Source organism: Helianthus annuus, chromosome 9 (genome assembly GCF_002127325.2).
Source record: "Helianthus annuus cultivar XRQ/B chromosome 9, HanXRQr2.0-SUNRISE, whole genome shotgun sequence".
NCBI lineage: Eukaryota > Viridiplantae > Streptophyta > Magnoliopsida > Asterales > Asteraceae > Helianthus > Helianthus annuus.
In genome coordinates this window covers 4,416,951-4,443,831 of record NC_035441.2, presented here as the reverse complement: position 1 = coordinate 4,443,831, position 26,881 = coordinate 4,416,951, and the positions used below count along the sequence as shown (strand labels likewise).

Genomic DNA, 26,881 nt, shown 5'->3' with positions numbered 1-26,881 from the left:
CCCTTTGTGTACAACCTGTTCTTTTTGTGAAGAAGTAGGAGGAGTTTTGGTTATGGGTTGAGATATTTGTACCAACTGCTGTGAGGAAGAAGCAGCAGTGGTTTCTTGTGACATTTGTGTTGTCACAGGCAGTAGCTCTGGTATCTCATCCTCCAGAGTTGTCGTTTTGATTGGTTTGGGGGGTAGTTGATTTTTCTTTTTGTTTGGCTTTTTGGGATTTGTAGGTGTGGGTTTCAAAGCAGTTGGTCTACTGCGTTGATCACCTAGAGCAGTGGGCTCAGCAGCAGATACCTGAGGAGCAGTGGTAGCTGCTAAATTCTGCTCAGGCACCTCTGCTTGTGTTTTGCAAGGTGCTAACATTCTTGAAAAAGTTTCAGTTGTTAGGCTGTTTATTTGAGTAATCACACCTTGATTTATTGCAGCTAAATCATCCTTACTGAATTTCTTTTCAAAATAGTAACTTAAAAACCTTGGAAACAGTAAGAATGATTTTGTTTCAACATTATTAACCAAATCTTTAAAGATTTCCCGAGAATAGTTAAAATTTTCTTCTTGAAGAATTGCATATCCCAGATTTTGAATCTTTAAAGGGATTTCATTGAAAGAAGTGGTTTTGTTTGAAACACATAGTAGGAGGGTATGAAATAAAAATCTGGTTGCAGAAGGAAAATAACCTTTTTGTAAGGTAAGTTTCTTCATCATTGTGGCTTCATACCCTCTTTCAATGAAGTCAGTTTATAACTCGTTTTTAGTGAAAGAAGTTTTACCTTTCTGATCATCGAGTTGAAAGACCTCTGAAATGGATTGTGGCGTGATTTGGACAGCTTTACCCTTTATAGAAGAGTGTATGGTGGTTGCAGTGTCTCCTTGTTTTTCAAGGGTTGCATTCTTCCAGAACTCCCGTTGGGTCTCCAAATAGATTGATGCATTGGCGGTGAACAAAGTTTTGTACTTTGATTTTGCCATGATGTTAATGATGGAATCGAAAACATCGGTGGTTCCTGGTTTTGTGAGAAGACCCAGGAGACTGTGAGATGATTTATATGGGATTTCAGTGGAGATTGCCTTTTGAGAGGCTGTTTTCGATGAGGATTTGGATGAGGGTTTTGCAGAAGGCTTCGATTATGTCATTTTTGAAGAGAATGATCGAAGAAATTTGTGAAAGATGAGATGAAAAACTGCTTTGAGAAGAGAATTTTTGAAGAATTCAATTCGACAGTAAAACCCTGTTTTGGTGGTGAGTGGGGGATTTTTTTAGGGAAGAAAGTGAATGCTGACGTGGCAGCCGTTACAAAAGGTCTGACCACTATGTACTGCCCACGTGACAACCCCTGGTGAAAGTGAAGGACAGTACTTTGATGAAAGTGAGAGATGAAGGCAGTGGTAAGAAAGTAGTGGATGATTTTCACTATCAGTGGATAGTATATCAGTGGATAAGACACTGCTTTTGAACAACAGAGGTTATCAAAGGAATGAGAGAACAGGGGTTGACTTTCAACAGTGGACAGACTTTTGAAGTAGAGCAGACTTTTGAACAATCAGTGGTTATGGCAGAATTTTAAGGATTTTAATGAAAATTTCATTTTTAGCTATTTTTAAGGATGGTTTTTGATTTTCTGAAAACATTTTGTTGCTTTTATTCACAGAAAAACAAGATGTTGCTTGTTATTCCATGTTCAGCATCCCAATCCTAGAGACCAAGCTTTCAAAAGTGGTTGTATCAAGTGCTTTTGTGAGCACATCTGCCAGCTGGTCTTTAGTTGGGACATGATGCAGAGAAATCAAACCTTTTTCATAGCAATCCCTCACAAAGTGATGTCTGATGTCGATGTGTTTGGTGGTAGAGTGAGAAACTAGATGTTTGATGATATTTTCTGCTGCCTGGCTGTCCAACATGAGTGGTGTTTTTAAGGCAGTGATACCAAAATCCAGTAACTGATTTTGAAGCCACAAGAGTTGGGCTGTACAGCTTGCAGCAGCAATGTATTCAGCCTCAGCAGTGGATGTTGAAACTGCTGCTTGCTTTTTGCTTTGCCAAGAAACTAAGCAATCACCTAGAAACTGGCACCCTCCTGAAGTGGAATTCCTTGTGGTGTGACATCCAGCAAAGTCACTGTCTGAAAAACCTGAAAGCTTGATATTCCCATTAGCTGGATACCAGATACCAAGTGTGGGAGCACCTTTTATGTATCTGAAGATCCTTTTTACAGCAATGAGATTTGATTTTCTGGGAGCTGATTGACTTCTTGCACAGACACGTGTTGCAAACATGATGTCTGGTCTAGATGCAGTTAGGTACAATAAAGACCCAATCATGCTTCTATAGAGTGCTTGGTCAATCAGCTCATCCTTTTCATCAGACATGACCAGCTTATTTGTTGCCATGGGTGTGCTGCATGGTTTACAATCATTCATATCAAATTTGGTCAAAAGTTCTTTAGCATATTTGCTTTGATGAATGAAAGTTCCATTTTGCATTTGGTGTACTTGGAGACCAAGAAAACATTGCAGCTCACCCATTGCACTCATTTCAAACTCAGTTGTCATGAGTTCTCTAAACTCTTCACACATTTTGTTACATGTGCTTCCAAAAATAATGTCATCCATATAAATTTGGACAATCATTAAATCCTTCCCTCTCCATTTAAGAAACAGTGTTTTATCAATGGTACCTCTTTTGAAACCATTTAAGAGTAGGAAGTTGGAAAGAGTTTCATACCAGGCCCTTGGTGCTTGTTTCAGGCCATACAAGGCTTTGTTTAGCCTGTAGACATGATCAGGATAAAATGGATCCTCAAAACCTGGATGTTGACATACATACACCTCTTCTTGAATTGTACCATAGAGAAAAGCACTTTTGATATCCATTTGAAACACCTTCATGTTGTGGTTGACAGCAAAGGCCAGGGACAGTCTAATGGCTTCCAATCTTGCAACAGGGGCGAATGTCTCATCATAATCAATCCCCTCTTCCTGTCTGTAACCTTGAACCACAAGCCTGGCTTTATTCTTGACAACAATGCCCCTTCCATCAGTTTTGTTCTTGAAGACCCACTTTGTGCCAATGGGACTGACCTCTTCTGGCAGTGGTACAAGCTCCCATACTTGTTGTCTTTTAAACTGTTGGAGCTCCTCTTGCATGGCTTCTACCCAGCTGTTGTCTTTCAGTGCCTCTTGGTACTTGACTGGCTGATGGAGTGATAGAAAACCAGCAAAAAGACAAATGTTTTGGGTTTGGCTTCTTGTGAGCACCCCTTCATTGATGTTGCCAATGATTTGATCAGGTGGATGAGATCTCAAGAAGATTAAATCTCCTTGGTATGGTATGATGGAATTTGTTGGTGAAGGCTGCAAATGTGTATCATCTGAGCTAACCACTGCTGGTGACTTTGATGACCCAGCAGTGGCTTCAAAAGGTGGTGGAATAGGAGGTAATGAAGTGGAAAACTGCTGACTTTTATCCACTGTTTGAGGACTTTTGTCAGCAGTGTTTGAGGATGTGGAAGCAGTGGTGGATGGGCTACTTTGATCAACAACTGTTGAGGTAGCAGTGGTTGAGCTTTGACAACTGTTTTGAACAGCTGATGCTTTTCCCTTTGTGGCAGACCTTTGAGGGATGATGATTTCATACCCATAGTCTGGTGTTGTATCCTCTGATGGACCTGCACTGTTAGTCTTGACAACAGTATTTTCAAAAGTAAATTTTTCAAGATCAAACAGATCTGCAGGATTTGTTGGGATTTTCATTGATGAAAGTTCATTGAACTTTACATTCAAAGTCTCATCCACCGCCTTGGTCCGTGTATTGAACACTTTGTATGCCTTGGCAGTGGTTGAGTATCCCAGATGATAACCACAATCAATTTTGGCTGCAAATTTTGAAATGGAATCTTTTAAGTTCAAAATAAAGCATGGGCAACCAAACACCTTGAAATATGAGATCAGTGGTTTGATTTTATACAGAATTTCATAAGCAGTCTTTTTGTGCCTGGGGTTTATTAAAACTCTGTTCTGGACATAGCAAGCAGTGTTTACTGCCTCTGCCCAGAAAGTTAATGGCAAACCTGAATCTGCAAGCATCGTTCTGGCAGCCTCAATCAAAGTTCTGTTCTTTCTTTCAACAACCCCATTTTGCTCTGGTGTTCTAGGGATGCTGTACTGCCTTACAATCCCTTTCTTCACACAGAAGGCATCCAACTCCTTATTTTTAAATTCTGTGCCATTGTCACTCCTGAAGCTTTTCACTGGAAGGTCAAATTGCTTTTCATCCTGTGTCACAAAGTCTTGCAAAATGCCTGCAGTCTCATCTTTTGAGTGTAAAAAGAAAGTCCATGTAAACCTAGAAAAGTCATCAACAATAACCAAACAATATCTTTTCTTTTTGAGGCTCATGACTTGAACTGGGCCAAACAAATCCATGTGTAGCATTTGCAAACACTGGGTTGTTTTGGACTCTTCAATGGACTTGTAAGAACTTTTATGCTGTTTTCCTTTTAAACAGGAAATGCAATGTTCAGGACATGAAAACAATTTTTGTGGTAGGCCTCTCACCAAACCATTTTTTGAAATTCCACTGATTGTCTTAAGATTTGTGTGCCCCAGCCTTCTGTGCCAAAGTTCTGTCTCTTTGTTAGAGGCAACTGAGAACAGACAGGCATCAGCTCTAGGACACTCTTTTGACATATCAACAACATAAACATTGCCACTTCTTTGAGCAACAAGTTTAGTTTGACCAGTTTTGATTATTGCTTCAATCTTTTTGACCATTTCTGGTCCAACAATCCTACAACAATCTTTTGTGAAGAATGACCCAAACCCTTTGTCACTCATTTGTGATACACTCAGAAGGTTGAATTTTAGATTGTCTATTAGATTGACATTTTCAAATTTTACATTTCCAGATTGCACTGTACCAGACCCTAGAACTTTCCCTTTACTATTATTCCCAAAGGATATATCACTCCCTCCATGGATTTTAAAGTCTTTGAGGAGGGCTTTACATCCTGTCATGTGCCTGGAGCCTCCACTGTCTACATACCAAAGACTATCAAAGCATGCAGAAGCTCCCTGCACATGAAGTAAAAGGATTAGTTCATTAAGGGCTCCAAAGCCAACAGGGCTTTGGATGGGGATTCAGCAATGTCTGGTATGGATACAGAGTGATGGACAGTGGTTAGGTCAGGGGTTTGGATAGTTTTAGTACTGTTTCTTGCTAACCACTGTTGAGGGTCTTGACCAATCACCTGCTGATAACCAAAAGGATGCCTATTCACTCTAGGTTTAGAGGGCTTTTTGTAGACCTCATAAACGTGTGGAATCCTTTGGTAAGACTGTTTTTCCTTGCCTTTTCTGAACTGATTGGCAGGGGGTGCATCAGTAACCTGAACATCTCTTTTGACAGATGTTTGGTTCAGCTGTTTTGTGACAGCTGTTTGAACTGGTACAAACAGTGGTTGTTTCTTGGTGAATTTGACAGATGTTGATGATGATGATGGACTCAAGGATGTTTTAGCAACGTACTCATTCTTTTTCACATCAAAGTTTTTGAGATACACACATGCTTGAGTTTTGTGGTTTGTTTTACCACAAACAATGCAACTTTCAGCTGAAACAATGACACTTGTTCTGTTTATATCATAAGCTTTTAAGTGGAAACAGTCTTTTGTTAGATGATTCCTTTTCTCACAGAATTCACAAAACAAGTTATCAATTTTTTCTTTCTTCTTTCTTTTTTCAGACTCCTTTGCAGCAGAGGTTTTAACCACTGCTGGGATGTCCTTGAGAGGTATGACTTTAGCTTTTGGAGCTTTAACACCATCAGTTGATGTAAAGTCCATTGGCTTGAAATTTTCAAGAATATCACACTCATCAGACCATTTTGGTTTAAACTGATGATTTTCAAGCTCCTCAAAAGTAGAGGATCCCATTGGTCTGTCAAGTGTGATTTTGTTACCAAGTATGTCAGTGATTTTCACTTCTTGGCCATTCTTGTTCGTGGGGATGAACTCAGAGGTTACATCAGTGGTTGACCAGATTTTCCAAAAGCAGTGTTTTCATCATCATGTTTTCTATAACCAACCCCAAATTTCACATTGCTTTTTATCTGTTTTTCAAGCATAACCTCATACCCTTTGCATGATTCCACCCATCTCTCACATGTGATCTGGGTGGACTCTAACTCCTTTTTGCAAACTTGGTATTTTTCTACCAACGTTTGGAGTTAGGTTTTGGTTATGCTCTGCTCTTCTTTCATGCTGCTAATCTCTTTGTCTTTTTCAGCCAATTTGTTTTTAAGTTCTTTTAGAGATCTTTCAAATTTGACTTCATCAGATAAGATTTTATCCCGAAGGTTTTCGTTCACCTCTTTGATGTTAGCAAAAGCAATAATGCAATTGTCAGAACACAGTTTTTCAAGGACTTGAGGTGATACCTTGGCAGCAGCCATCATTGCACACTCACATTGAGGATTTTCTTCATCTTCAGCTCTTTCTTCTTTATCACCTGGTTTTTCTTCTTTCTTTTCTTCCTTGTTCTCTTCGGACCATGGGTCTGTCAGTGGTTCAATCAGGGTACCTGAACTTTCTCCCAACAATAGTTCACCAGCCACAGCAGTAACCACTGCTTCAGTCACCTCATCCACTGTTTCAATACTCAGCTGTTCCTCTTCAGTTTCAACCCCCTCCTGTATTGACTCTAATGACATCAAACAAAATTCATTATTAGAAGAAACATTGGAAGCATAGAGTGCAAAATTTTCATCACTGAGGTCCTCAGGCATACTGCTCCAGTCAACAAACCCTTGAGTGAAAAAACTTTGTTGATCTGGTTGTACTGCTGCTGGAGCAGTGGTTTGAGGTGCAGGCTGCACTTGTGCCTGAGGGACAGGGGTTTGAACATATTGGATCTGTGGAACAGTGGTTTGGACATAGTGCACTGGCACAGGGGCAGCAGCATAGTGAGCAGTGTTCACTTGAGCTGCTGGGGCATATTGGGTATAATGCACAGTGCCTTGATTTTGAGGTCTAGGATTTGAGCTAGGATGAGTGATTATGGGACCAGTAGTTTGACTCCTACACTCCCTAGCGAAGTGTCCCAACCTATTACACTTGTAGCACTTGATTTTCGATTTATCCAACCCAACCCTTAGATTCCCATGCAAACCTGGGAATTTTCGCCCTGTTCTTTTATAAAATTTGCTAGTTCTAACACTTAGCAAGGCCAGTTGGTGCAGGATGTCCATTTCCTCTAAGTCAGTGGGGTCAAAATGTTGTAGATCATTGAGTTCAAAGCTTAGGTTATCTGACATCTGGTTTTCGTTTGCTGTGAATGCATAACTTGTAGAGTGAGGATCGGGGTTGTTAAAATTTGCACCAGCAGTTATGTCAATGTAGTGATCATAACCCTGATCCTTACCACTACTCCCAGATTCTTCTTGACCCAAAAGAGCAGTGTTACCGAATGTATAATCATCAACGGTTTTTCCTGACTCTTGTAACTTCCTTTACTGGTTCAACTCCCTTTCGTAGGTCAGGAGTCGACCGTGGAGTTGGGTCAAGGTCAGATCCTTGAACTCAGGTGAGTTTCGGGTGACAAAAGCTATGGTGTCCCATTTTTCTGGCAGTGACCTGAGGAACCTGCTATTTTGAGTTGAGTTTGTAAAAGTGGTTTTAACAAGCCTCAGTTCACTGATGAGACAACTGAAACGCTCAAATTGTTGCGTCAGTGATTCACCTTTAACATGACAAAATGTTTCATACTGTTGGTTCAGGATTTCCCTATTGTTTTCTATGACTTCTTCGGTTCCCCCAAACTGTTCCTTAAGCGCGTCCCATAACTCTTTGGCACTGTTACAGTGTAACAGTCCAGCATATATTTCATTGGGCAGCGCTGATGCTATGATGCTAAATGCTTTAGCATCTAGTTCGATTTTTTGAAAGTCGGTTTCGGTATAATTTTCAACTGGTTTTGGAACGTTCTTTTTAGCATCTTCAGCGCTTGGCACTGTGGGAACATGGGGACCAAAGACAACAGACCTCCAACAACCTGTGCTTTGTTGAGCGAGGATGTGACCCATCCTCCTCTGCCAGATGTTGTACTCATTTCTTTTTAGCATAGGTGGTTTAAAAAGCAAGCCGGTGTTGTTTTTATCATCCTGAGATTGTGATGTCATTCTTGTTGTTTTACAGACACTGAGAAATCAACTTTAATGGTGATTAATCCTTGCTCTGTTTTTCAACAAACGAACAAACGATCAGTATCAACTGTTATGAGCTGAACTATTTATGTCAAAATGATTGTTAAATCAAATTTGACTGTCCAAGCTCTGATACCAATTGTTGGATCTGAGTTTGTTTCTGATTGTATTTTGTGTTTGTAATTAAAATGAAAATGGATGAGTGTGCAGCGGAATTATGATGAAAACAAACTTTGCATACAATCAAACGAGAGTAATACTTTGATCAAACATCTTTACACAATGAATCGGAAGATTGAATTTATTTCAATAATGATTACAATGATTGATGAATGAATGCAAACTCCCCCTCAGCCAGAGCTCAGTTGTTTGTTCGTGCAAAGAAGACGATTGTGCAAACGAGCTAATAGAACAGTACAAAGTACTGATCTATTTATAGGCACTTGCAAACTACTGAGCATCTTAGCTGACGTCACCATGAAAGTGACATCTAACCTCCTAACAAACTCTAACCTCTGATCTATACAAACACTGGTATGTTAACTACTGCTATTACATTACATTACAAAACATACTATTGATCAGCTGCTACAACCTTCTACTGTTGTGAACCCAGCAGCACTTGTCCGGATCAGCAGAGCTTGACTCAAGGCAGTAGATTGAATCAGCAGGGCTTTAGTCTTTCATCAGGTCTTTACTTGAGCAGCAGTTGTAGGTCAGCATTTAGCAAGATCAGCAGATAGGAGGTCAGCAGTTGTTGAAATCACTTTCAAGGGGAGAGATTTGTATGTAATCATCTGCTTATTCTGGATCCACTGCTCTGATCCAGTTTTGACTTTAATTATCTGTTCCTCTGATAGGGTTCAATCCCAATAACTTAACATGTATTTGTCACATATAACACATTTAAACTTATCATGTTATTTAGATCAACGTATTTTTTACTTGTTTATTAGTATTTTTGACTTGTTTATTAGAAAAGGCATTGTTTTATAGTATTATATAAATAATTAAAAATATTTATAATAAATAAAAGTTGTTTTTTAATAACTTTAATTTATCGTATTAATTGTGTCTTAGTGGACCGTATTAATAATTGTGCTAAGTACTTAAGTAGTTAATCGTGTTATATGTGACATGTAGGATTTGGTCTAGTTTCATGTAATAATGTTTAGTGTGTTGTATTTTGTAACCCGTCTATTCTTTCCTTTTTAACTAGCTAAGGTTGCTGGGGATTAAACCCCCCACCCCTACTACAATAACCTAAACTAACTCCAATATTGTCGTACGTGTTAATGTTTCATAAAATGACACATTTACTTGAATGTGTTGTGTTTTTGGTTTGATAATTGTATATTAAACATGTAGTATCAAACACGACTCATTTAACATAACACGACACGCCTTTTGTGGGAATGCAACCTCCCTCACCCTATCTCAAAACCATAATACTTGACCTTAGGGTTTGATGTCAATATCTTGATCGGAAGATATGCGATCATCATGGTCGGCCCTTAGGGTGGGCGGGGAGGACCATCGGCCAGGGCCCAATACTTTGAAGGGCACATTATCTTAAAAAGAATCCGATATGTAAATGTAAAAATAAATAAATTAATAGGGTATATTCATACAAACACCACCCACCTACAAAACTATTTTTATGGTTTATATTAGTTATTAGCTCATTGCTATTAGGTTTAAACTTTTAATGAGCCCCATACCCAATTTCGTTAAGGCCTAAGAACACGTTTTTTCAAACTCGAACAGTGTACATGAATTCTCAGAGCTGGCCCTGGTAATCATTCATTCGGTTATATGTGTAACAAACCGAAATAATAATAATAATAATAATAATAATAATAATAATAATAATAATAATAATAATAATACATAATACATTAGTGACATACGGTGTCGTTTAGTATCGCAACTGATTTCACTATTCAACAACAAATAACGGTTTAGAAAACGGCCTGCAATAACCGTCTTTGAAAAAGCACCCCTTTAAAATCGCAACAAATTCCACTTTTCAACAACAACAAATAATCCACATTACTCACCGGCGGCAGTTACAGTTCAGTTCTTCAATGGCGAATGAAGGTTCTAGAGAAATGATGATCATATGGGACTTTGATCGGACAATCATCACCGAAGACTGTGATCGGTGGGTGGTTCTTGAGACTGACCTCACCAAACTCTTTCATCGCGTCCGCGTCTCACTCGATTGGATTCAAATCATCGTACGTTCCTTTTTCCAACTTCTTCTATAAACCCTCGTTTTATGCTGTGTTTATTGATCAATGCATACTTCTGTGTTTATAGTTTATGATTCGGTTATTACAGTTACAAATAATCCGTTTTGTGCTTCCACTTGATTTCCTTTAGGTTTCACTTTTGTAAAATTAGGGTTTCTATTCAAAGATGATTAGGGTTTCCTTTAGTTATAATAATGTTTCTTTAAATGCATGTTTCTGGTCGTTTCCATTCAGTTTGATTACTGTGTTTATAGCAGTATATGATTAGGTGATTAAAATAATTTGAATTTGATGGTTACTCTGTGTATATATTGTGTTATTGAGTTTAGGATAGGATGATGGATGCACTACATGCTCAGGGGAAAACAATCAACGACTTCGTTGACCGTTTGAATAAGTTTACGATCGATCCACAAATGATTTCAGCCATCCGATCGGCTCATGAACTCGGGTACCTACTTAATCATTGGTTCATAGTTATTTATAATGATATTGAGAGTGTTTGTTTGTGTTTCAGATGTGAAATGAAGGTACTTAGTAATGCTAATCAGTTCTTCATTGAGACAATCTTGAAAAACAATGGAGTGTTTGAGTGTTTTTCGGGTATTATATCGAACCCGACTGTTGTGGATGAAGAAGGCAGGCTTAGAATCTTGCCTTACAATGGAAGGCATTTTTTCCCTCATGGCTGCAAGCATTGCCCTCCAAATCTGTGCAAGGTTTGTTTGTACAAGTTTAGTAACTTTATGTGTCATTGTTTTCATTGAATCTTGGGTGATTTGAACTTCAGGGGATTGTGATTGATAAGATTCGAGAATCGGATACAAAGAAACGGGGCATAATCTACATCGGAGATGGGAAAGATGATTTTTGTCCAGTTATGAAACTTACTGAAGAAGACCATGTGATGCCCAAAGAAAAGTTGATTTTGTATTACATTCTTACACTAACAAAATTACCTGTCAACCCCAAAATTCATGCCTGGAAAGACGGAGAACAGCTCGAAAACAATTTGGTTCGCCTTCTTTCGCCACAACCTGAAGTCCTAGAGAGTTGAAACCAGAAATTGGTAGATGCATTGGTATGTTTTTGCGCGTTGTGTTTGTAGGTAAAACGGTTTCTGATACTTGTTTGCGTAGTTGTGGGTAGCGTTTTATGAGAGTTTTAGATAGTTTTGATCATGTAAGATGTTTGGAGACGATGAATGACGGTAGCTTTGGTTGGTGTCGAGTTTACAAGTTTATGAATGCATATAAATAAGTAGATTGTTTTGTATGAAGCAATTTGCAACAGTTGGTAGCTAGTGAGTTGAAACCTTAAATCAGTTGAAACAACATTGGATTGATTTTTGCGCTTTGTGTTTGTAGTAAAAATTGTTTCTGAAACTTGTTGTTGTATGTGGTAGACTTCAATGAGAAATTGAGATGGTTTCGTTTATGACGTATGACTATAGCTTTGGTTGGCTTCAAGTATTAGAAGTTTTGTAGTATGGAGGATTTCCACACGAGGGGGGGGGGGGGGGGGGGGATGGTCGTTTGGTTTGGTTTAAGTATCAAAATGTGATTTGCGTTTGACCTAACAAAACAGACCGGTCTACTTAGATTTAAACAATATCCATTCGACCTCCTACTTTGTCGCTACACTGTTTTCGTGACTTCTGTGTATGTTTAAACAATATATGTTTTCCTGACAAAGTAGGAGGTCGAATGGTTTGGTTCAAACCCTAACGAAAACAGACCGGTCTAGTTGGTTGGTTCTCCAAGACATGCCAAATCAGCCAATGGGTAGTTTAAGGAGGACAATGGGTAGTGCTAATTGTAATCTCATGCATGATTGTAAAATTTTGTCATGTTTCTATCGGGTACTTAGTTACTCATTGGCGGTTAAACGTATGTTTTAGATAATTGAGTCAGGTATCATCTAATATCATACCCGTCTTATACTCACAAACATTTTCAAAAATGTTCTCGCACATGTCCCGAATATGTGTTTGACTATTAGCTTTTGCCATCCCTAATTAGGTTTAATGGTTTCAACATTTTTTTATATATTTTTAAGAGTTAAATGTCATTTTAGTACCTGTGGTTTGGGTCATTTTGTCAGTTTAGTCTAAAGGTTTGAAACGTTTCTATTTTAGTTCAAATAGTTTCAAGCGTTGCCATATTAGTCCATTAGGTTATAACCGGACTTGAATTTGTAACAAAACCGGAGTTGTTATAACAACCTCTAGGCCTTCTAAGCCTTCTAATCTTGAACTCTTGCACTAGCTCTAGTCCATTATCCAAAAGCCCATAATACTCAAATTTACTTTAGCTCAGCAGGTATCAGTCCAAGTCTCCAAGCCCAGTTATTATAACATGAAATATAACAAGAAACATAACGTTAATAGTAATTAACATACATTCAACATTATGAAATTGACAACGATGCGATGCTATGTTATGATTTTAACACCCCCCCTACAAAGTTTTAACTCATCACACAACTGCATATGAGATTTAACCAAAATACCTTTTGTGAACAAGTCAGTCTAGTAAATATGATTCGAGAGTCTCATGGGTTCGATACTCGGACTTACTTAGGCTATACTACATTGACCGGTACACTTGCCGGTTGTGTGGTTTAGGTTTTAGAGAGTATTAGTTTTATAAATTTAAAACTTAGCGTATCTAGTTTAGGTTAAAATTAATTAGTTTTTAATTGACCACTTTAAAGCTTAATGATAGGCGACCCACCGGCTATTCAAACCCGCTAGCCGTAGGTACAATCTAACCAAAACCCGCGTTCCAATAGTTGATCAAAATGGGTGAGTCAGGTTACGATGGATGCACACAGAGCATGTTGAAGACCCATGCAAACACACCCACGTTCACATGTTAGATTAGCTTAATTTAATTTTCTAGTATTTTATTTATTTTCAATGCATTTTATTTAGGTCAGTTATTATTTTTATTTGAAAGTGTTTAGTTAGTAGCTTTAATATAGGAACATGGGGTTGTTAGTTATTTTTATCTTTCCTATATGTAATCGTATGTTCAAAAAGAATAGGCAGTGTTTTTTGAGTATGAGAATTTTCTCTTTGATTAATTTATCTCAATGGATTTTGAGTTAAATTGGTTATGTCTATGCTAGCTCAACCGTGGCACGTTGGGTGGTGTTCTTAGACCCGATTCTCTAACCGTAGTGGTATGTCTGTATCTCCGGTTGGATATCGTTGCCCTATCGTTGGTTTGTGTGGTGTATCTGTATCACAAACGAATCGTAGATCTATCTTATTTTATCTGTTTCTTTTTTAGTTTCAAATCCGATTCCTATCACTTAAGCACATCAAGTTTTTGGCGTCGTTGCTAGGGACTCTTGGCGATCGCGTCTATTAGCTTTGATAAACTTATGTGCTAAATATGTGCTACTTGTCTTTTGTTTTGTGTTTTTCATGGTGAGTCTTGATAAACTTATGTGCTAAATATGACATATATTGATTGATATTGTAACAAGATTGTTCTTATAATCATAATGAATGAATGCATTATTTATTAATAAATTCTTATAGAATAATAGATAAAGTCATAAAACTGTTGGTTGTTGTCCATACTTTTTAAATAAGTCTTGTAGCATGTAAAATCAATAGAATATTTTGATATTCTAGTGCAGCTACAAATAAATTTGTTATGTTGATTCATATTACGTTCACCTTTGTTTTCTTACAAGTGTCATCAAATAGGGTTCGAGGTTTTATTGTTTTATCGGTTCATCCGTCTTAAAAACTTCATGTTAAAAATTAAAATTAGTTTAATAATTAACAAACATATAAAAAGTAGAGAAATGTGCACAAAAACATTTTAAGCTTGAACTAGAAGACTGTTTTCACTTCACATAAACAAAACTTTTTTTAAGTTACTAACTTGACACAAAAAAAAAAAAAATGTTAGGAACAAAATTGATTCAGAATTGTCACCTTTTCTTTTTTCACAGCATACGCAACCCGTTTGAACAGAAACAAAAAAAAAATCACCGTCTACATTACAAAATCGACAATTTCTACAAAGAAAACAAACAGAAATCAGAATTGTCCGAGGGGTATATCTATATATGTACATAGTGATGCAGGCTCGATTACGTACGTACGTATATGGCTATCTTTTTACTCGGTGGAAAGAGTGGAGGTATTAAACTTGTTCCTTGGGCTTTGACTTTAAGATCAGGTCAACCTTTTCTGCATTTATCCCAAGTATCATATGTGTGTCGGGTACAGCCTGAGATTTGAAGTAACGTCTTTTTTTTTTTTTTTGTAATTCATATTTAATGATATGTTATAAATCATGAGAGACGTCTACCATTAAACTAATACGCTTGGCAGTGTCTGAACGCATCAGTTCTCCTTTATATAGCATCTGGAACAATAATAACAAGTCATAATTTAGCGCATGATGTTGCAAATGATAGTATGTGCATGCACGTGTGTAAATTCATCACCTCTGTGGGGATATCTGGTGTGAACCAGCGCAATAATACTCCAAGATGTACAACGGCAGGAATCAGTTTAAATAGAAAAGGCGTTGTCACCTGTAAAAAACAAAACATTAAGGCTATCGCTGATATTTAAACTTTCATTTTAGAAGACGTTTGACCCGTTTGGCTTCTTAAGACCCGTTTATTTAGAGCTATTGTTAGCAATTCCCTTTATTTAGTTTACCAATTCTATGTATACTTGAAATGCTATTTTGTCAACATCAGCCAACTTTGGCCCCTCAACTTTAGTAATAACATATTTAGCCCCTCAACCTTAATAATGATATGTTAAGCCCCTCAACCTTAATAATGATATGTTTAGCCCCTCAACTTTTGTCAACATCAACCAACTTTGGCCCCTCAACTTTGGTAATGAGATACTTAGCCCCTCAACTTTAATAACTACAATGTTCAGCCCCTCAACTTTAATAAGGTTTCCTTTTTTTGATTTTCATTATTTACACTTGCACTTTATTATAGTTACTATTTAGACCTTTGCTTATTTTTATCTACGTTTCGAACCCGTTGTGGAGCGCGGGTGGTAACCCACTAGTTACATGTAAAACGGGTCAAAACTGCCACCTGTACAATTTACTTACCAGGCTGAGAGCTGTTGTGCCCAGAAGCAGTAGATACAATTTTCCCTGCAATAGCATGTAAAGCCCACATTTTAAAAGCAAACAAATAAATTGAAAATTTCTTTTTTTTTTTCATCTATTAATTTCTTATAAAATACCATGATAAAAAAAAAGGATGAAAGTGGTTGGATTGAAATGTTACCTCGATTAGATGAAGATTGGAGGCACGACTTAACAAAACAAATGAAAATTCTCCGATTTGGGCAAGGGACATTCCAACCTACATCGAGTTATTAACGAAGGCTCAATTATCAAAAATAGTTACACACACATGTATATACATATACACACCCCACATACACACACAAAAGTGGAGAAAAGTAAGCCATTGAAAGTAGAGGTGCCAGTTTCAACTCATTTACCTATGAATGGGTCTATTTGGGTTGTGTCTATCAGTAACAGGTTAAATAGGTAATATAAAGACTGAAAAAGTATATCGTACATTACGGCTTAACGTACTTCACGTACGACAACGTGCGTGATTTGTTGTTCTATAACATGCGTGATTAATGTTTTCTATATGCGTGATTATTGTGTTTCAACATGCGTGATTTTGGATTTTTGAGTTATAACGTGCGTGGTTTTAAAATGAACATGCGTTATTACCTGTCGTACGTGATGTACGTTAAGCCGTAATGTACGTTAACCTTCCTCTATAAAGACTAAAGTACACGGATGATTCTAGTGGTTTACCAAAATTTTGGGTTTGGTCCCTATCTTTCCAAAAGTACACAGATGGACCCTGTGTTGCACTTTGTAACGCATTTAGTCCTCAACTTTTTCCAAAAGTACATGGATGGTCCATGTGGTTTGCAGTTTGTAATGTACTTAGTCCCTAACTTGGACATGCTGAAACCTTTAGATTTGTTAGCTGGGAGTGGGCACTAAATGCATTACAAAATGCAAATCACAGGGTCAGTCCGTGTACTTTTAGAAAGCTAGAGACCAAATCTAAAACTTCTGTAAACCACAGGGACCATCCGTTTACTCTAATATAAAATATTTGGCTAAATAAAAGCCAAATATATCAGTTAAAAAGATATTACCAGTTACCTGACCCGATTATCCCACCCTCTAATTTAAGAAGTCTAATGACCGATAGCATAAACCCTTACAAGAAGAGCGGTCTTGTTAGTGTATCGAAATCCTTTGACTACAGTAGCAACTACAACAGTCTTTACAACAACCACCAATATAACAGCTGCTAGTAAGATATCAATGTGGTTCCACAGAAACTGAACATGTATAAGCATCCCAATGCTTGCAAGAAAAAGAGCAGCAAAGAAATTGCGAATGGGTTCAACCTGAAATTAAATTAGTTCCAGATTAATCCGAAAAAAAAAAAAGCACATTCTGAATAAGGATACCAGACAAATTTGCAAAAAAAAAAAAAGAGAACAGATATAATGATTGTTACGTCCAGATTAATAAGTAGATCTTACTTGCTCAAGCGTATGTTGTGCAAGATCCGTTGTTGATATCATCACTCCCGCAGCAAAGCTTCCCAGTTCAAGGCTTAGACCTAACTTGTCACTACACTGAAATAATTTATCATAATAAGCACAACAAGCATCCTTATAGCTATTATCAAACAGTCGCAGATAAAGGTGGCACTTTGGGGATTAAATGTGTTACAAAGTGCAAACCACAGGGACCATTTTGTGTACTTTTGGAAAGCTAGGGACCAAATCCAAACTATACAAATCGGTATAGTTTCGCAGTTTGACACAAATAGTCCCTGCGATCGAACAAACTTGTTTTCGACACACCAAACCATCCAAAACTTATTTCTAAGTTATGTGAAGGTTATTTAAGGTATGTTAAGCCTATGTCACTATTCCAGAGTGTTTGTCGCGTTAAACTGACTGCATTTACGCACCAGTTTGCGTATAACCTTCCAGAAAGCGATTTAAAGCTCGAAATTGAACAAAAATTGATATGTGCAAATGATACACATATTTATACAAATCCTAAGTATAAAACACAATATTTCTTTGGTTTGGTATTTGTTTGACGGTCACAGTGACACAGGTGTCACAGTATGTGTACTTTAAAACTAATATTTTAAATGAAACAAGGTTGTGTGCATAAAAAAAATCCTTAACACGTTCAGCCGTTCACCCCAACCCATTTCATAATCAGCTTTTTTATTTAAATTTTTACTTCTTTGACCCGTATTAAATAATCAAAAAGATTATGCCAAAGTGTTGTGAAGTAGTGGAACTAACCGATGCAACTATCAAGCAGAAAGCCACAGATGCCAATTGATAAAGTTCATTGGTCTGAAAATTGTCAATGAAATAACATGACATCAGAACATAGGAATTAAATTGTTTTAGATATCAGAACGTAGAGAAATTCCATTAAGATAGAATCTAGAAAGGAACATTAATTACCTGGGATGATAGGCTTATCATTAGATTAAAAAACCAAGGTATGCATGTTCGGGAGAATACCGACAAAACAGCCAAGAATATAATTAAGGTCATCAACCTGATAACAAAAGTCATTAGGGCCTAGGAGATGTACAAATGAAGAGATATCACTTTACAAAATTAGCGTAACTTAACACTAAATTGGTTAATTTCTTCTTTTAAAATATTTCAATCGAGTACAAAGTCAACTCAAGAACTAAGCAGTTAATGCGGTAAAATATCGGATATTGGTCAAGGACCGGTATTTGAGATATAAGTTATCATGGTGGGATATTGGTGATTTTAATATCATGCAGAATTTATAAATATAGCAATTTAACACTAAAAATTCAGTATACTCTCCTACCATTAACAAATTAACCTTTTGCAACTTGCAAAACACTAAAAATTGTAGCAAGTAGGAACTCATTAAGACTTAGGGGCTGTTTGGCAACATCTGAATGGTTAAGTGTTGAACCAGTAAGAGGTCGGAACCATTAAGTGCTGAACCAGTAAGAGGTCTGAACCATTAAGAGCATGTATAATGCTTAACCGTTCAGAGGCAAATGTCTGACCAATTCAGATTAGAGGTCTTAACCATTGTATAAATCTTAACCATTCAAAGGCAAATGTCTGAACCATGCAGACATCTGCTCGTGAAACAAACAGTCTGAACCATTAAGTGCTGAACCAGTAAGAGGTCTGAACCATTAAGAGCCTCATTAAGAGGTAAACAAACATCCCCTTAAAACACTAACATTTAACACTAGTAGCAGCAATAAGAAGAAAGACGAATGGTAGAACTAAGAAGAAAGGTACTGATATCGGGAATATCGGTGATATATCGGTCATATCAGTCCAATATCGGTCAATATTGCCGATAATATCGGTACCGATATTCTGTTCTGACTGATATTTTGCACCAATCTCTCACAAGGAGACCAATAACTGATATATATATATATATCGGCGATATTAACTGAAGATTAAAAACTTATTAATATGTATCGCACTTTATTGAGAAAGTATTCTACTTTCTCCTGAAGATTGCTTTGTTAGATGAAGTTTTTGAAAACAGAGAATCAAACATTTTATTTGTGATCAACGGTTATGCATGCATTTAGTAAAATGTGAAAAGTAAACATCATATTCCCTCAGCTAAAGCTAATAGGCAGACAAAAAAGAAATACGAGACCACAAGTAACATGGATCAATTGGATGAACAACCTATGAGATAAGCAATTATAAAACTTGGAAGTTTACTAGTACAGTTTTGCATATAGATTATATGATAGCGATATTCGATACATGAGTAGGTACAGATTGATTTACTCACGTCTTTGCCATAGACAACATGCCTTCAAGAATTCCAGAAGTACCACCCAGGATTGGAAGTAGTGCAAATAATAAACCCACTGCACAATCCTGCCACACAAAAATACATTAATAATACGTAGTGCAAATGTCTAGTAGTCTTCATTGATTGCTTAAAATATCGAGATCACTCATAGTTGCTAGAGTGGGTAGAATAGATGGGGCATGTCATCTGGGTAACGGGTCAGAATGGGTATGGGTCAAACAAGTAATTCTCCGATTTATGGGCTGAAACGGGTGGGGTTGACATGTCATCTTTTAAAAAGTGTTTAAAATATAAGAGTAAAATGCCATTTTCGTCCCTGAGGTTTGGCAAGTTTTGCGACTTTCGTCCAAAGGTTGGTTTTTCCGCATCTGGATCCAAAAGGTTTGAAATCTTGCCATTTTCATCCGGCTCGTTAACTCAAACCACTTTTCTCCATTAAGTCGGGGCATTTCCGTCTTTTTTAATAATAGAGGGTTGTGTGCACAAGAATACACTTTAGACAACTTCCAACATGTTAGATCTTGTTTGACCCGGTCCCTTTTTATTTTGACCATTTGACATGCTAAAGATAAAAACATAACCCGAATCAACCCATTTATATATGGATTGAAAACTCTAAATTGTCACTTTCATGGTTTCTTTTCTAATATTGTTGCAGCAAGTAAAAAAAGGAAGAAGAAAGTAAGAAACATACCTGCAAGATAAGAGTACCAACAGTGACTTGACCATAAAGAGTGCTAATACTATTCTTTTCCATCAAAAACTTCAAAACCTGCCGTATATACCAATAAATGATTATTTATAATGCCGCTAAATAAAATCAATAACTGATTTGATATTACAGTTATGGGCGGCATATGTAACTACCACTGCTGTTGATGACATGGAAAGAAAGACACCGACAAATACACCTTCAGAAGCTTCACCACCACATAACTGCAAAAGAAATCAAGTGATCATATCAAACAAGATGAAGGTAACATCAAGGTTCTTTAACCAATTTTCATATTTTAGAAAAAAAAAAAAGGAAAAATTACAAGTTTTGTCCTTTATCTTAATACCACTTATCAGGCGGTGTCCTTTTTAACGAATTTTGACAAGTTTTGCCCTTTACAAGGAATTTTGTTGCACGTTTTGTCCTTTAGGCTTAACCCAGTTAGATTTTCTTGTTAAATCTTGTCACCCAAGGGTATTTTAGTCTTTTTACCCATTTATTTCAAGAGTCAAACCTAAAATATTTTGTTTTATTCTGTTAAATAATATTAAATAAATGGGTAAAAAGACTAAAATACCCTTGGGTGACAAGATTTAACAAGAAAATCTAACTGAGTTAAGCCTAAAGGACAAAACGTGCAACAAAATTCCTTGTAAAGGGCAAAATTTGTCAAAAATCGTTAAAAAGGACACCGCCTGATAAGTGGTATTAAGATAAAGGACAAAACTTGTAATTTTTCCAAAAAAAAAAAAAAAAACATTTCAAAAAAAAATGTGAAAGCCTTGTAATACGAATAGAGAAATCTATAGAAGATATATATACCACAGCGATTACTCCAGACAAGCACACAAAAAGAAATATCTGGAGCGAACCTCCTAAGATAGCAACCGTTCTGACCACACGAAGCTGAAATTACAGAAGAGTGGAAAACCTTGATTATGAGTGAGCCACACACACGAAATGATTAATATATGAATGAATTTCTTTATGCAAGCTCTGTGTGAGTGTGAAAAGACGAAAGAGGAGGTTGAGGTACCTTTGCTGCTGAGAACTCCAATCCTAATGCAAAAAGAAGAAAAATGACACCAAACTGAGCTACAGTTTCAACCTGCATATATACATATATATATATGCACAAGGGAATAAGTGATTAGTATCAACACATACTTTATGTTAAAATACCTATGAGAACAAAACAGGATGCTCATAATAATCAAAGTAAATTACATTTCTTGTCCCTAAGTTTGTCAAAAGTTATAAATATTGTCCCTAATGTGACATAACTACATTGTATGTAGGCATGTAAATGAACCAAACGAACACTAACATAGGCATATTCGTGTTCGTTCATTTAACTTTAACCGAACACGAACATATAATCAAACACATTTTTTTGTTCATGTTCGTTTAATAAGAAAATGAGCATGTTCGTGTCCGTTTATGTTCGTTCGTTTAAAACCTAAACGAACAGTTTTGGAACGTAAAACGATATAAATTAGTGATTAATACGATAAACTGCATTGGAAACCTCATTTTTATTACTAGAAAGCACAATTGCCAATTAGTTGTATCTATATAAGTAGTTATAAAGTTACTTTTATGTTTAATATATAAATATAACTACTTGTGTATTCAAATTGAAACGTAGATAAATGGATTGAACAAACATAAACGAATGAACATAAACAAATGTATATAAACGAAAATAAATGAACGAACACAAACGGACGTTCATGAACATAAATGAACAAACAAAACGTGTGTTCATATTCGTTCATTTAATTAAATGAACAAAAAAATGTGTTCATGTTCATTCGTTTATTAAATAAACGAACTTCCCGCCGAAAAGTTCATGAATGTTCGGTTCATTTACAGGCCTAACCGTATGTCCCTGCTTCTACTGTTTCTTTATGGTTTTGGTCCATGGTTTAAGTGTAATGACTAAATCCGTAATAGAACAAGAAAATCAAGGACGTGCAGTGTAATTTTATCACATCATGGACAATTTTCATAACTTTTGACAAACCCGGGGACAAAAATACGTTCTTAACGTACTAATTTTAACAATCCTGAAAGGACATACCTGAACCAGTTCATTAACGAAGCTAAGTCCACCTGGTCCAATCACAGATCCTGCTAGCAAATATCCTGTAATTACCTGCATGGTTATTGTAATATATGTCTTCAAATATAGGATAACCCCATTACTAAATTGTCCAAGTTTCAGGAAGAATCTTATTTGAAAAAGAAAAAACAGTAATTTATAAATAATAAACAATGACCAGACCGGCTGCCCAGCACAAGCAAATGCAATGCCACCACAAGTTGCAGAAACAATGACAACGACCAAATCCGATATCAATCTGTTAAAACATATATAGGGTTAAAAATAGGCATTAGCTAATAATTTCTAAAAAGCTTTGAAGTATAAAGGCAAGAGTAAAATGTCATTTTCGTCCCTGAGGTTTGACTACTTTTGCGACTTTCGTCCAAAGGTTTGTTTTTCTGCATCTGGATCCAAAAGGTTTGAAATCCTGCCATTTTCATCCGACTCGTTAACCCCATCCCTTTTTCTCCGTTAAATGAGGGGCATTTCCGTCTTTTTAGACATTTTTAATTAAAAGAAAAAACACTACAAGAAATAAAGATCCACCTACGTTGACTTTCTAGTCTCTCCATACCCGAACCCTTTAGTCATCACAAAAAAAATGTCTAAAAGACGAAAATACCCCTGACTTAACGTTAAAAAATGGATGGAGTTAGCGAGTTGGATAAAAATGACAAGATTTCAAACCTTTTCGATCCAAATGCGGAAAAACAAACCTTTGGACGAAAGTCGCAAAAGTAGCCAAACCTAGGGGACAAAAATGGCATTTTACGTTAAAGGCAATAATAGATATGATAAAGACATACCGTAGGTCTAATTGTAGCACAGGATACTTAGACTTGGGATTAGACATGATAAAGACATTGTCCTAAAGATCGGAAGATAAGATCAATTTTATATAGAGCTGTGGAATCCATACGCGCACGCATGAACAGACATATTACAGAAGAACATTTTATTTAAAGCATTGGACGTGAAAAGATAGAAAATTACCTTGCTATCTATTAGTCTTGGTGTATCTTCAGGACGGTTTTCATTATCCAAATTGAAAACATCATGAAGCTGAAATGACCTAAAATCCAAGTGACATGAAAGTTAGGCGTATTAGGCTATTGTCTTCCACATAACCAAGACGTAACAGAAACGAGGAACCCTTTAAGTTTGTTCTCACTGAAATTGAATCATGAGAGCTATAATTATCACATTTATGCACACTTGACATATATAGAAAATAAAAAGTGAACACAACGAGAAGCGCATACTTCTCCTCTTTGCTTTCATTTCTCTTCGACTTGACTCTTGCAACAGTTTCCAGAACTGCCTGACACGTAAACATTGTCAAAAATTAATGATAAAAACAACTAATGATAAAAATCATGCAAAACCAGGTGTTTTCTTATAGAAGATATAATAAAGAGTTTGTTAATAATTTCTCGAAAACAATTTCTATTTGTAATAGTATCAACTTTCCATATTATATAAGTAATGGTCTTTTGCCCACTCCACTTTTTTATGAGAACGTTAAAGGCATTTGCTTGATGTGAGAGAGAAATGAAGACAGGCTCACAAAATAAAAAAGATGCACGTAAATCCCTTATACAGAATGGATATAAGATGGCCAATGCCAATTAGGTGCATCACAGGAACACTGAATCGTGAAAGATCATGATATGTTAGGGGAAATTCCGAATAAACCTCAGGTTAGATCAAACTTCGACATTCATATACATTAATGTTACATTCAAACGATAATTGAACAATGAGGGTCTCTATAATAAGCTCAAGCTAACAGACAGATAGTATTGGTAGTCACCAACAACATTGATCCCCTCTAAACTATAACCCTATAATTGGTACATAATTTGTTGATATGACGATGCACAACATTATAGTACCTAACTCAGCCAGGTTATTTTTAGTAATGAATAAAGTGATACTTGTTGGTTCAAAAAGATAGTCAATGGCATTTCAATGCACCCGATTTGCTTTCTTAGACAACAAATTTGAAACTTAAACGAAAAAACCTTAAATCTTGAGATGATATGACATACCTGTTGCCCTGCCACACTGTTATTGAAGCTCCCAGGATCAGTAGCTGAGTAACATAGATAATTATGCAAAGTAAGTTATATATTATTAACGCATATTGCATAGCACAAACTTTGAACTAAGACTTCACAATTCAAACGATGACTCGGACATAATTCCTAATGTGAGTAAATTAGCAATAAGATTTCTTATTCTGCCTAACTGTCTGCCCTAAACAGCTCAAAACGAAACTAAATTAGTAATCACAATCAACTTAAACTAGCAGAAATACCTAACTGCCAGCCCTAGCTAGCTCAAACAAAGCAACTTCTGATTTTATACTCTGCAATGTCAAACTATATCAGAAATCATAATCGATTAAACCTTAATTTAGCAGAAACTGAAATATTATAACTCGTTAAAATTAACAAACAAATAAAGACAAGATCTAAGGTGGTGTTTGTTTTTCTAAAAAAGATATCCGCATGCTCTTCTGTCTGCGCTGCGCAGACCACTCCCAGATATTGCCATTTGTAGACTGTTTGTTTTTTCGATAACGTTTCATTAGAAAACGTCTGCGCGAGCTCTTCTTGGTGCAGACTTGGCCCAGCCACTTCTAAGATCTTCTAAAGTCTGCAGAGGGTTAAAAACCACCACCCACCACCACCGTCCACCACGCACCACCATCCACAACCCACCACCGTCCACCACCGTCCATCACCACCACCACTGTCCACCACCCACCACCACCGTCTACCACCACCACCACCGTCTACCACCACCGTCCACGTCCACCACCCACCACCACCACCACCACCACCGTCCAGCCTTTGGACCAATAGGTCCTGGGTTCGATTCTCACAAGGGGGTTTTTCCCATATTTATTGGGTTTCCTCCTGAATTGGTGTATAGGCATTATGCCTAGTGGAGATGGATATGATCGGTGGTTCCCCTGGTGGCACGATGATACTCCAGTGGTTCGTCAGTGATCCAAATTTGCCGTTCAAAAAAAAATTTAGAAGTCTATATACGTTAAAAAAACAAAGAGTCTTTTTCTTGCAAACTGCAGCGGTTTGGTCCACCTCTTCTTCTACAGATGTCTGCGGATGTGGTCCGCAGAGTTGTTGGGTTGTTTCTCATTTTGGCGCATTTCATTCATATTGGACATCATATCATCATAGGCACGTCGGTTCCCCATTACCTATGAGCGACATCCCTAGCGCTTCATCGCCTAATGCTTTAAGCTCGCTTTTTTAAACCAAGATCAGGAACATCCGATTCTCTCACAAAAAAGTAACCTAACCTCCGATTCTATACTCTACAATGTCAAACTAAATCATAAATCAAAATCAATAAAACTAAACCTAGCAGAAACTGCAATATCGTAATTCATTAAAATTGAAAAAAAAAAAAAAGAACGAATACAATACAAGATATAACTAACTAACCATCAGACTTTCTTTGTTCTCCGGAAACTCCTTTTTAAGAGCATATTGCTTAGAACAAACTTTCAATTAAGACTTCACAATTCATATGATTTCACAGACGTAATTCCTATTCCTAATGTAAGTAAACTAACAATATGATTTCTTAATGCACCAAACTGCCTGCCCTAATTAACTCAAAATTAAACTAAATCAGTAATCACAATCAACTAAAACTAGCAGAAACCTAATTAACCTCTGATTCTATACTCTACAATGTCAAACTAAATCAGAATTCACAATCACTTAAACCTAAACCTAGCAAAAACTGAAATATCACAATTCATTAAAATTAAAACACAAAAAACGAATAAAGTACAAGATCTAACTAACTAACCGTCAGACTGTTCATCGTTCTCCGGAAACTCCTTTTCAAGAGCACGATCAAGCATGCCAGCAAAGCTATCTTCCCTAGATCTATTCGATCCAGTAGCGGTTACATTAACAACGCCAATGTCTTCGTTGAATATCATCGAATCTTCTGCTGCAAGTAAACACGTGAAGCAGAGAAGAATGGAAACGGAGAAGAAGATTACACGGAGAAGTGATTTTCGCAACATTTTGAGGCTGCGGATGTGTGATCGAGTTCAAGAGGATGTGTCGGTGGAAGTAAACAGTCGCTGGCGGCGGCGTACGGCGGTGTACGACGGTGTAGGACTTCACTGCGGGTTTTTGGTGTGGATCAGAGTGAAGTGTGTTTTATGCCAACGGTGCATCATATTCAACGTAAAGGTGTTATTTAAAAAGAGCAGAGAAAATGTCACAAAGTTTTAAATTTTAAATTTATTATGTTGATAGGTTTGTTTTAGCAACAATATATGTAATTTATGAAAATGACATTTGGTAACGGGAGTGCTAGCGTAATTTCATCATAGCAACGATAAGACTGTTTCGTTTAACTTAACATGACCTCAAGAATACGGGTGGTGTCTTAATCCTATAGCGTTATACATGTTAAGGAGGCTCGTACGAAGTTAATGACAAGTATAAAACATAAAGAATTCTATCATATATGAGTTGGATTATTTGTTTGTGATTTAAGTATAAAGTATGTGATTGTGTGAGTTTAATAGCATATACATATTGCACCCAAAAGTGTTAAAAGTAAAAAAGGGAGTCATGTATATTCACGGTTTTGCAAAGCGTTCATAGCAACTAATAGTTTGATGACTGCTTG

The 26,881-nt window shown here is 36.8% G+C and overlaps 2 protein-coding genes across 3 annotated transcripts; one reads left to right on the top strand and one right to left on the bottom strand.

The window, feature by feature from the left end:
* The first annotated feature begins 10,236 nt into the window (after positions 1–10,236).
* Positions 10,237–11,752, top strand: LOC110877044 (thiamine phosphate phosphatase-like protein). The gene is made up of 4 exons (XM_022125202.2): positions 10,237–10,434; positions 10,779–10,900; positions 10,967–11,168; positions 11,240–11,752. Exons 1-4 carry the CDS (start codon positions 10,282–10,284, stop codon positions 11,504–11,506), a joined length of 744 nt encoding a protein of 247 aa, XP_021980894.1. The 5' UTR covers positions 10,237–10,281; the 3' UTR covers positions 11,507–11,752.
* Positions 11,753–14,386: 2,634 nt separating this feature from the next.
* Positions 14,387–26,431, bottom strand: LOC110877043 (K(+) efflux antiporter 4). 2 transcript variants are annotated; one of them, XM_022125200.2, is made up of 21 exons: positions 26,042–26,431; positions 24,244–24,287; positions 23,455–23,513; positions 23,186–23,264; positions 22,999–23,060; positions 22,373–22,448; positions 22,169–22,243; positions 21,122–21,193; positions 20,908–20,991; positions 20,238–20,306; positions 20,065–20,142; positions 19,347–19,435; positions 17,993–18,089; positions 17,825–17,878; positions 17,039–17,134; positions 16,712–16,900; positions 15,739–15,816; positions 15,558–15,602; positions 14,923–15,012; positions 14,784–14,840; positions 14,387–14,702 (listed from the first exon to the last, which is right to left on the bottom strand). In XM_022125200.2, exons 1-21 carry the CDS (start codon positions 26,262–26,264, stop codon positions 14,616–14,618), a joined length of 1,803 nt encoding a protein of 600 aa, XP_021980892.1. In that variant the 5' UTR covers positions 26,265–26,431; the 3' UTR covers positions 14,387–14,615. The 2 variants fall into 2 exon arrangements, with proteins under 2 accessions (XP_021980892.1, XP_021980893.1); XM_022125201.2 differs by having other exon boundaries at positions 14,387–14,662.
* Between the last annotated feature and the right edge of the window lie 450 nt (positions 26,432–26,881).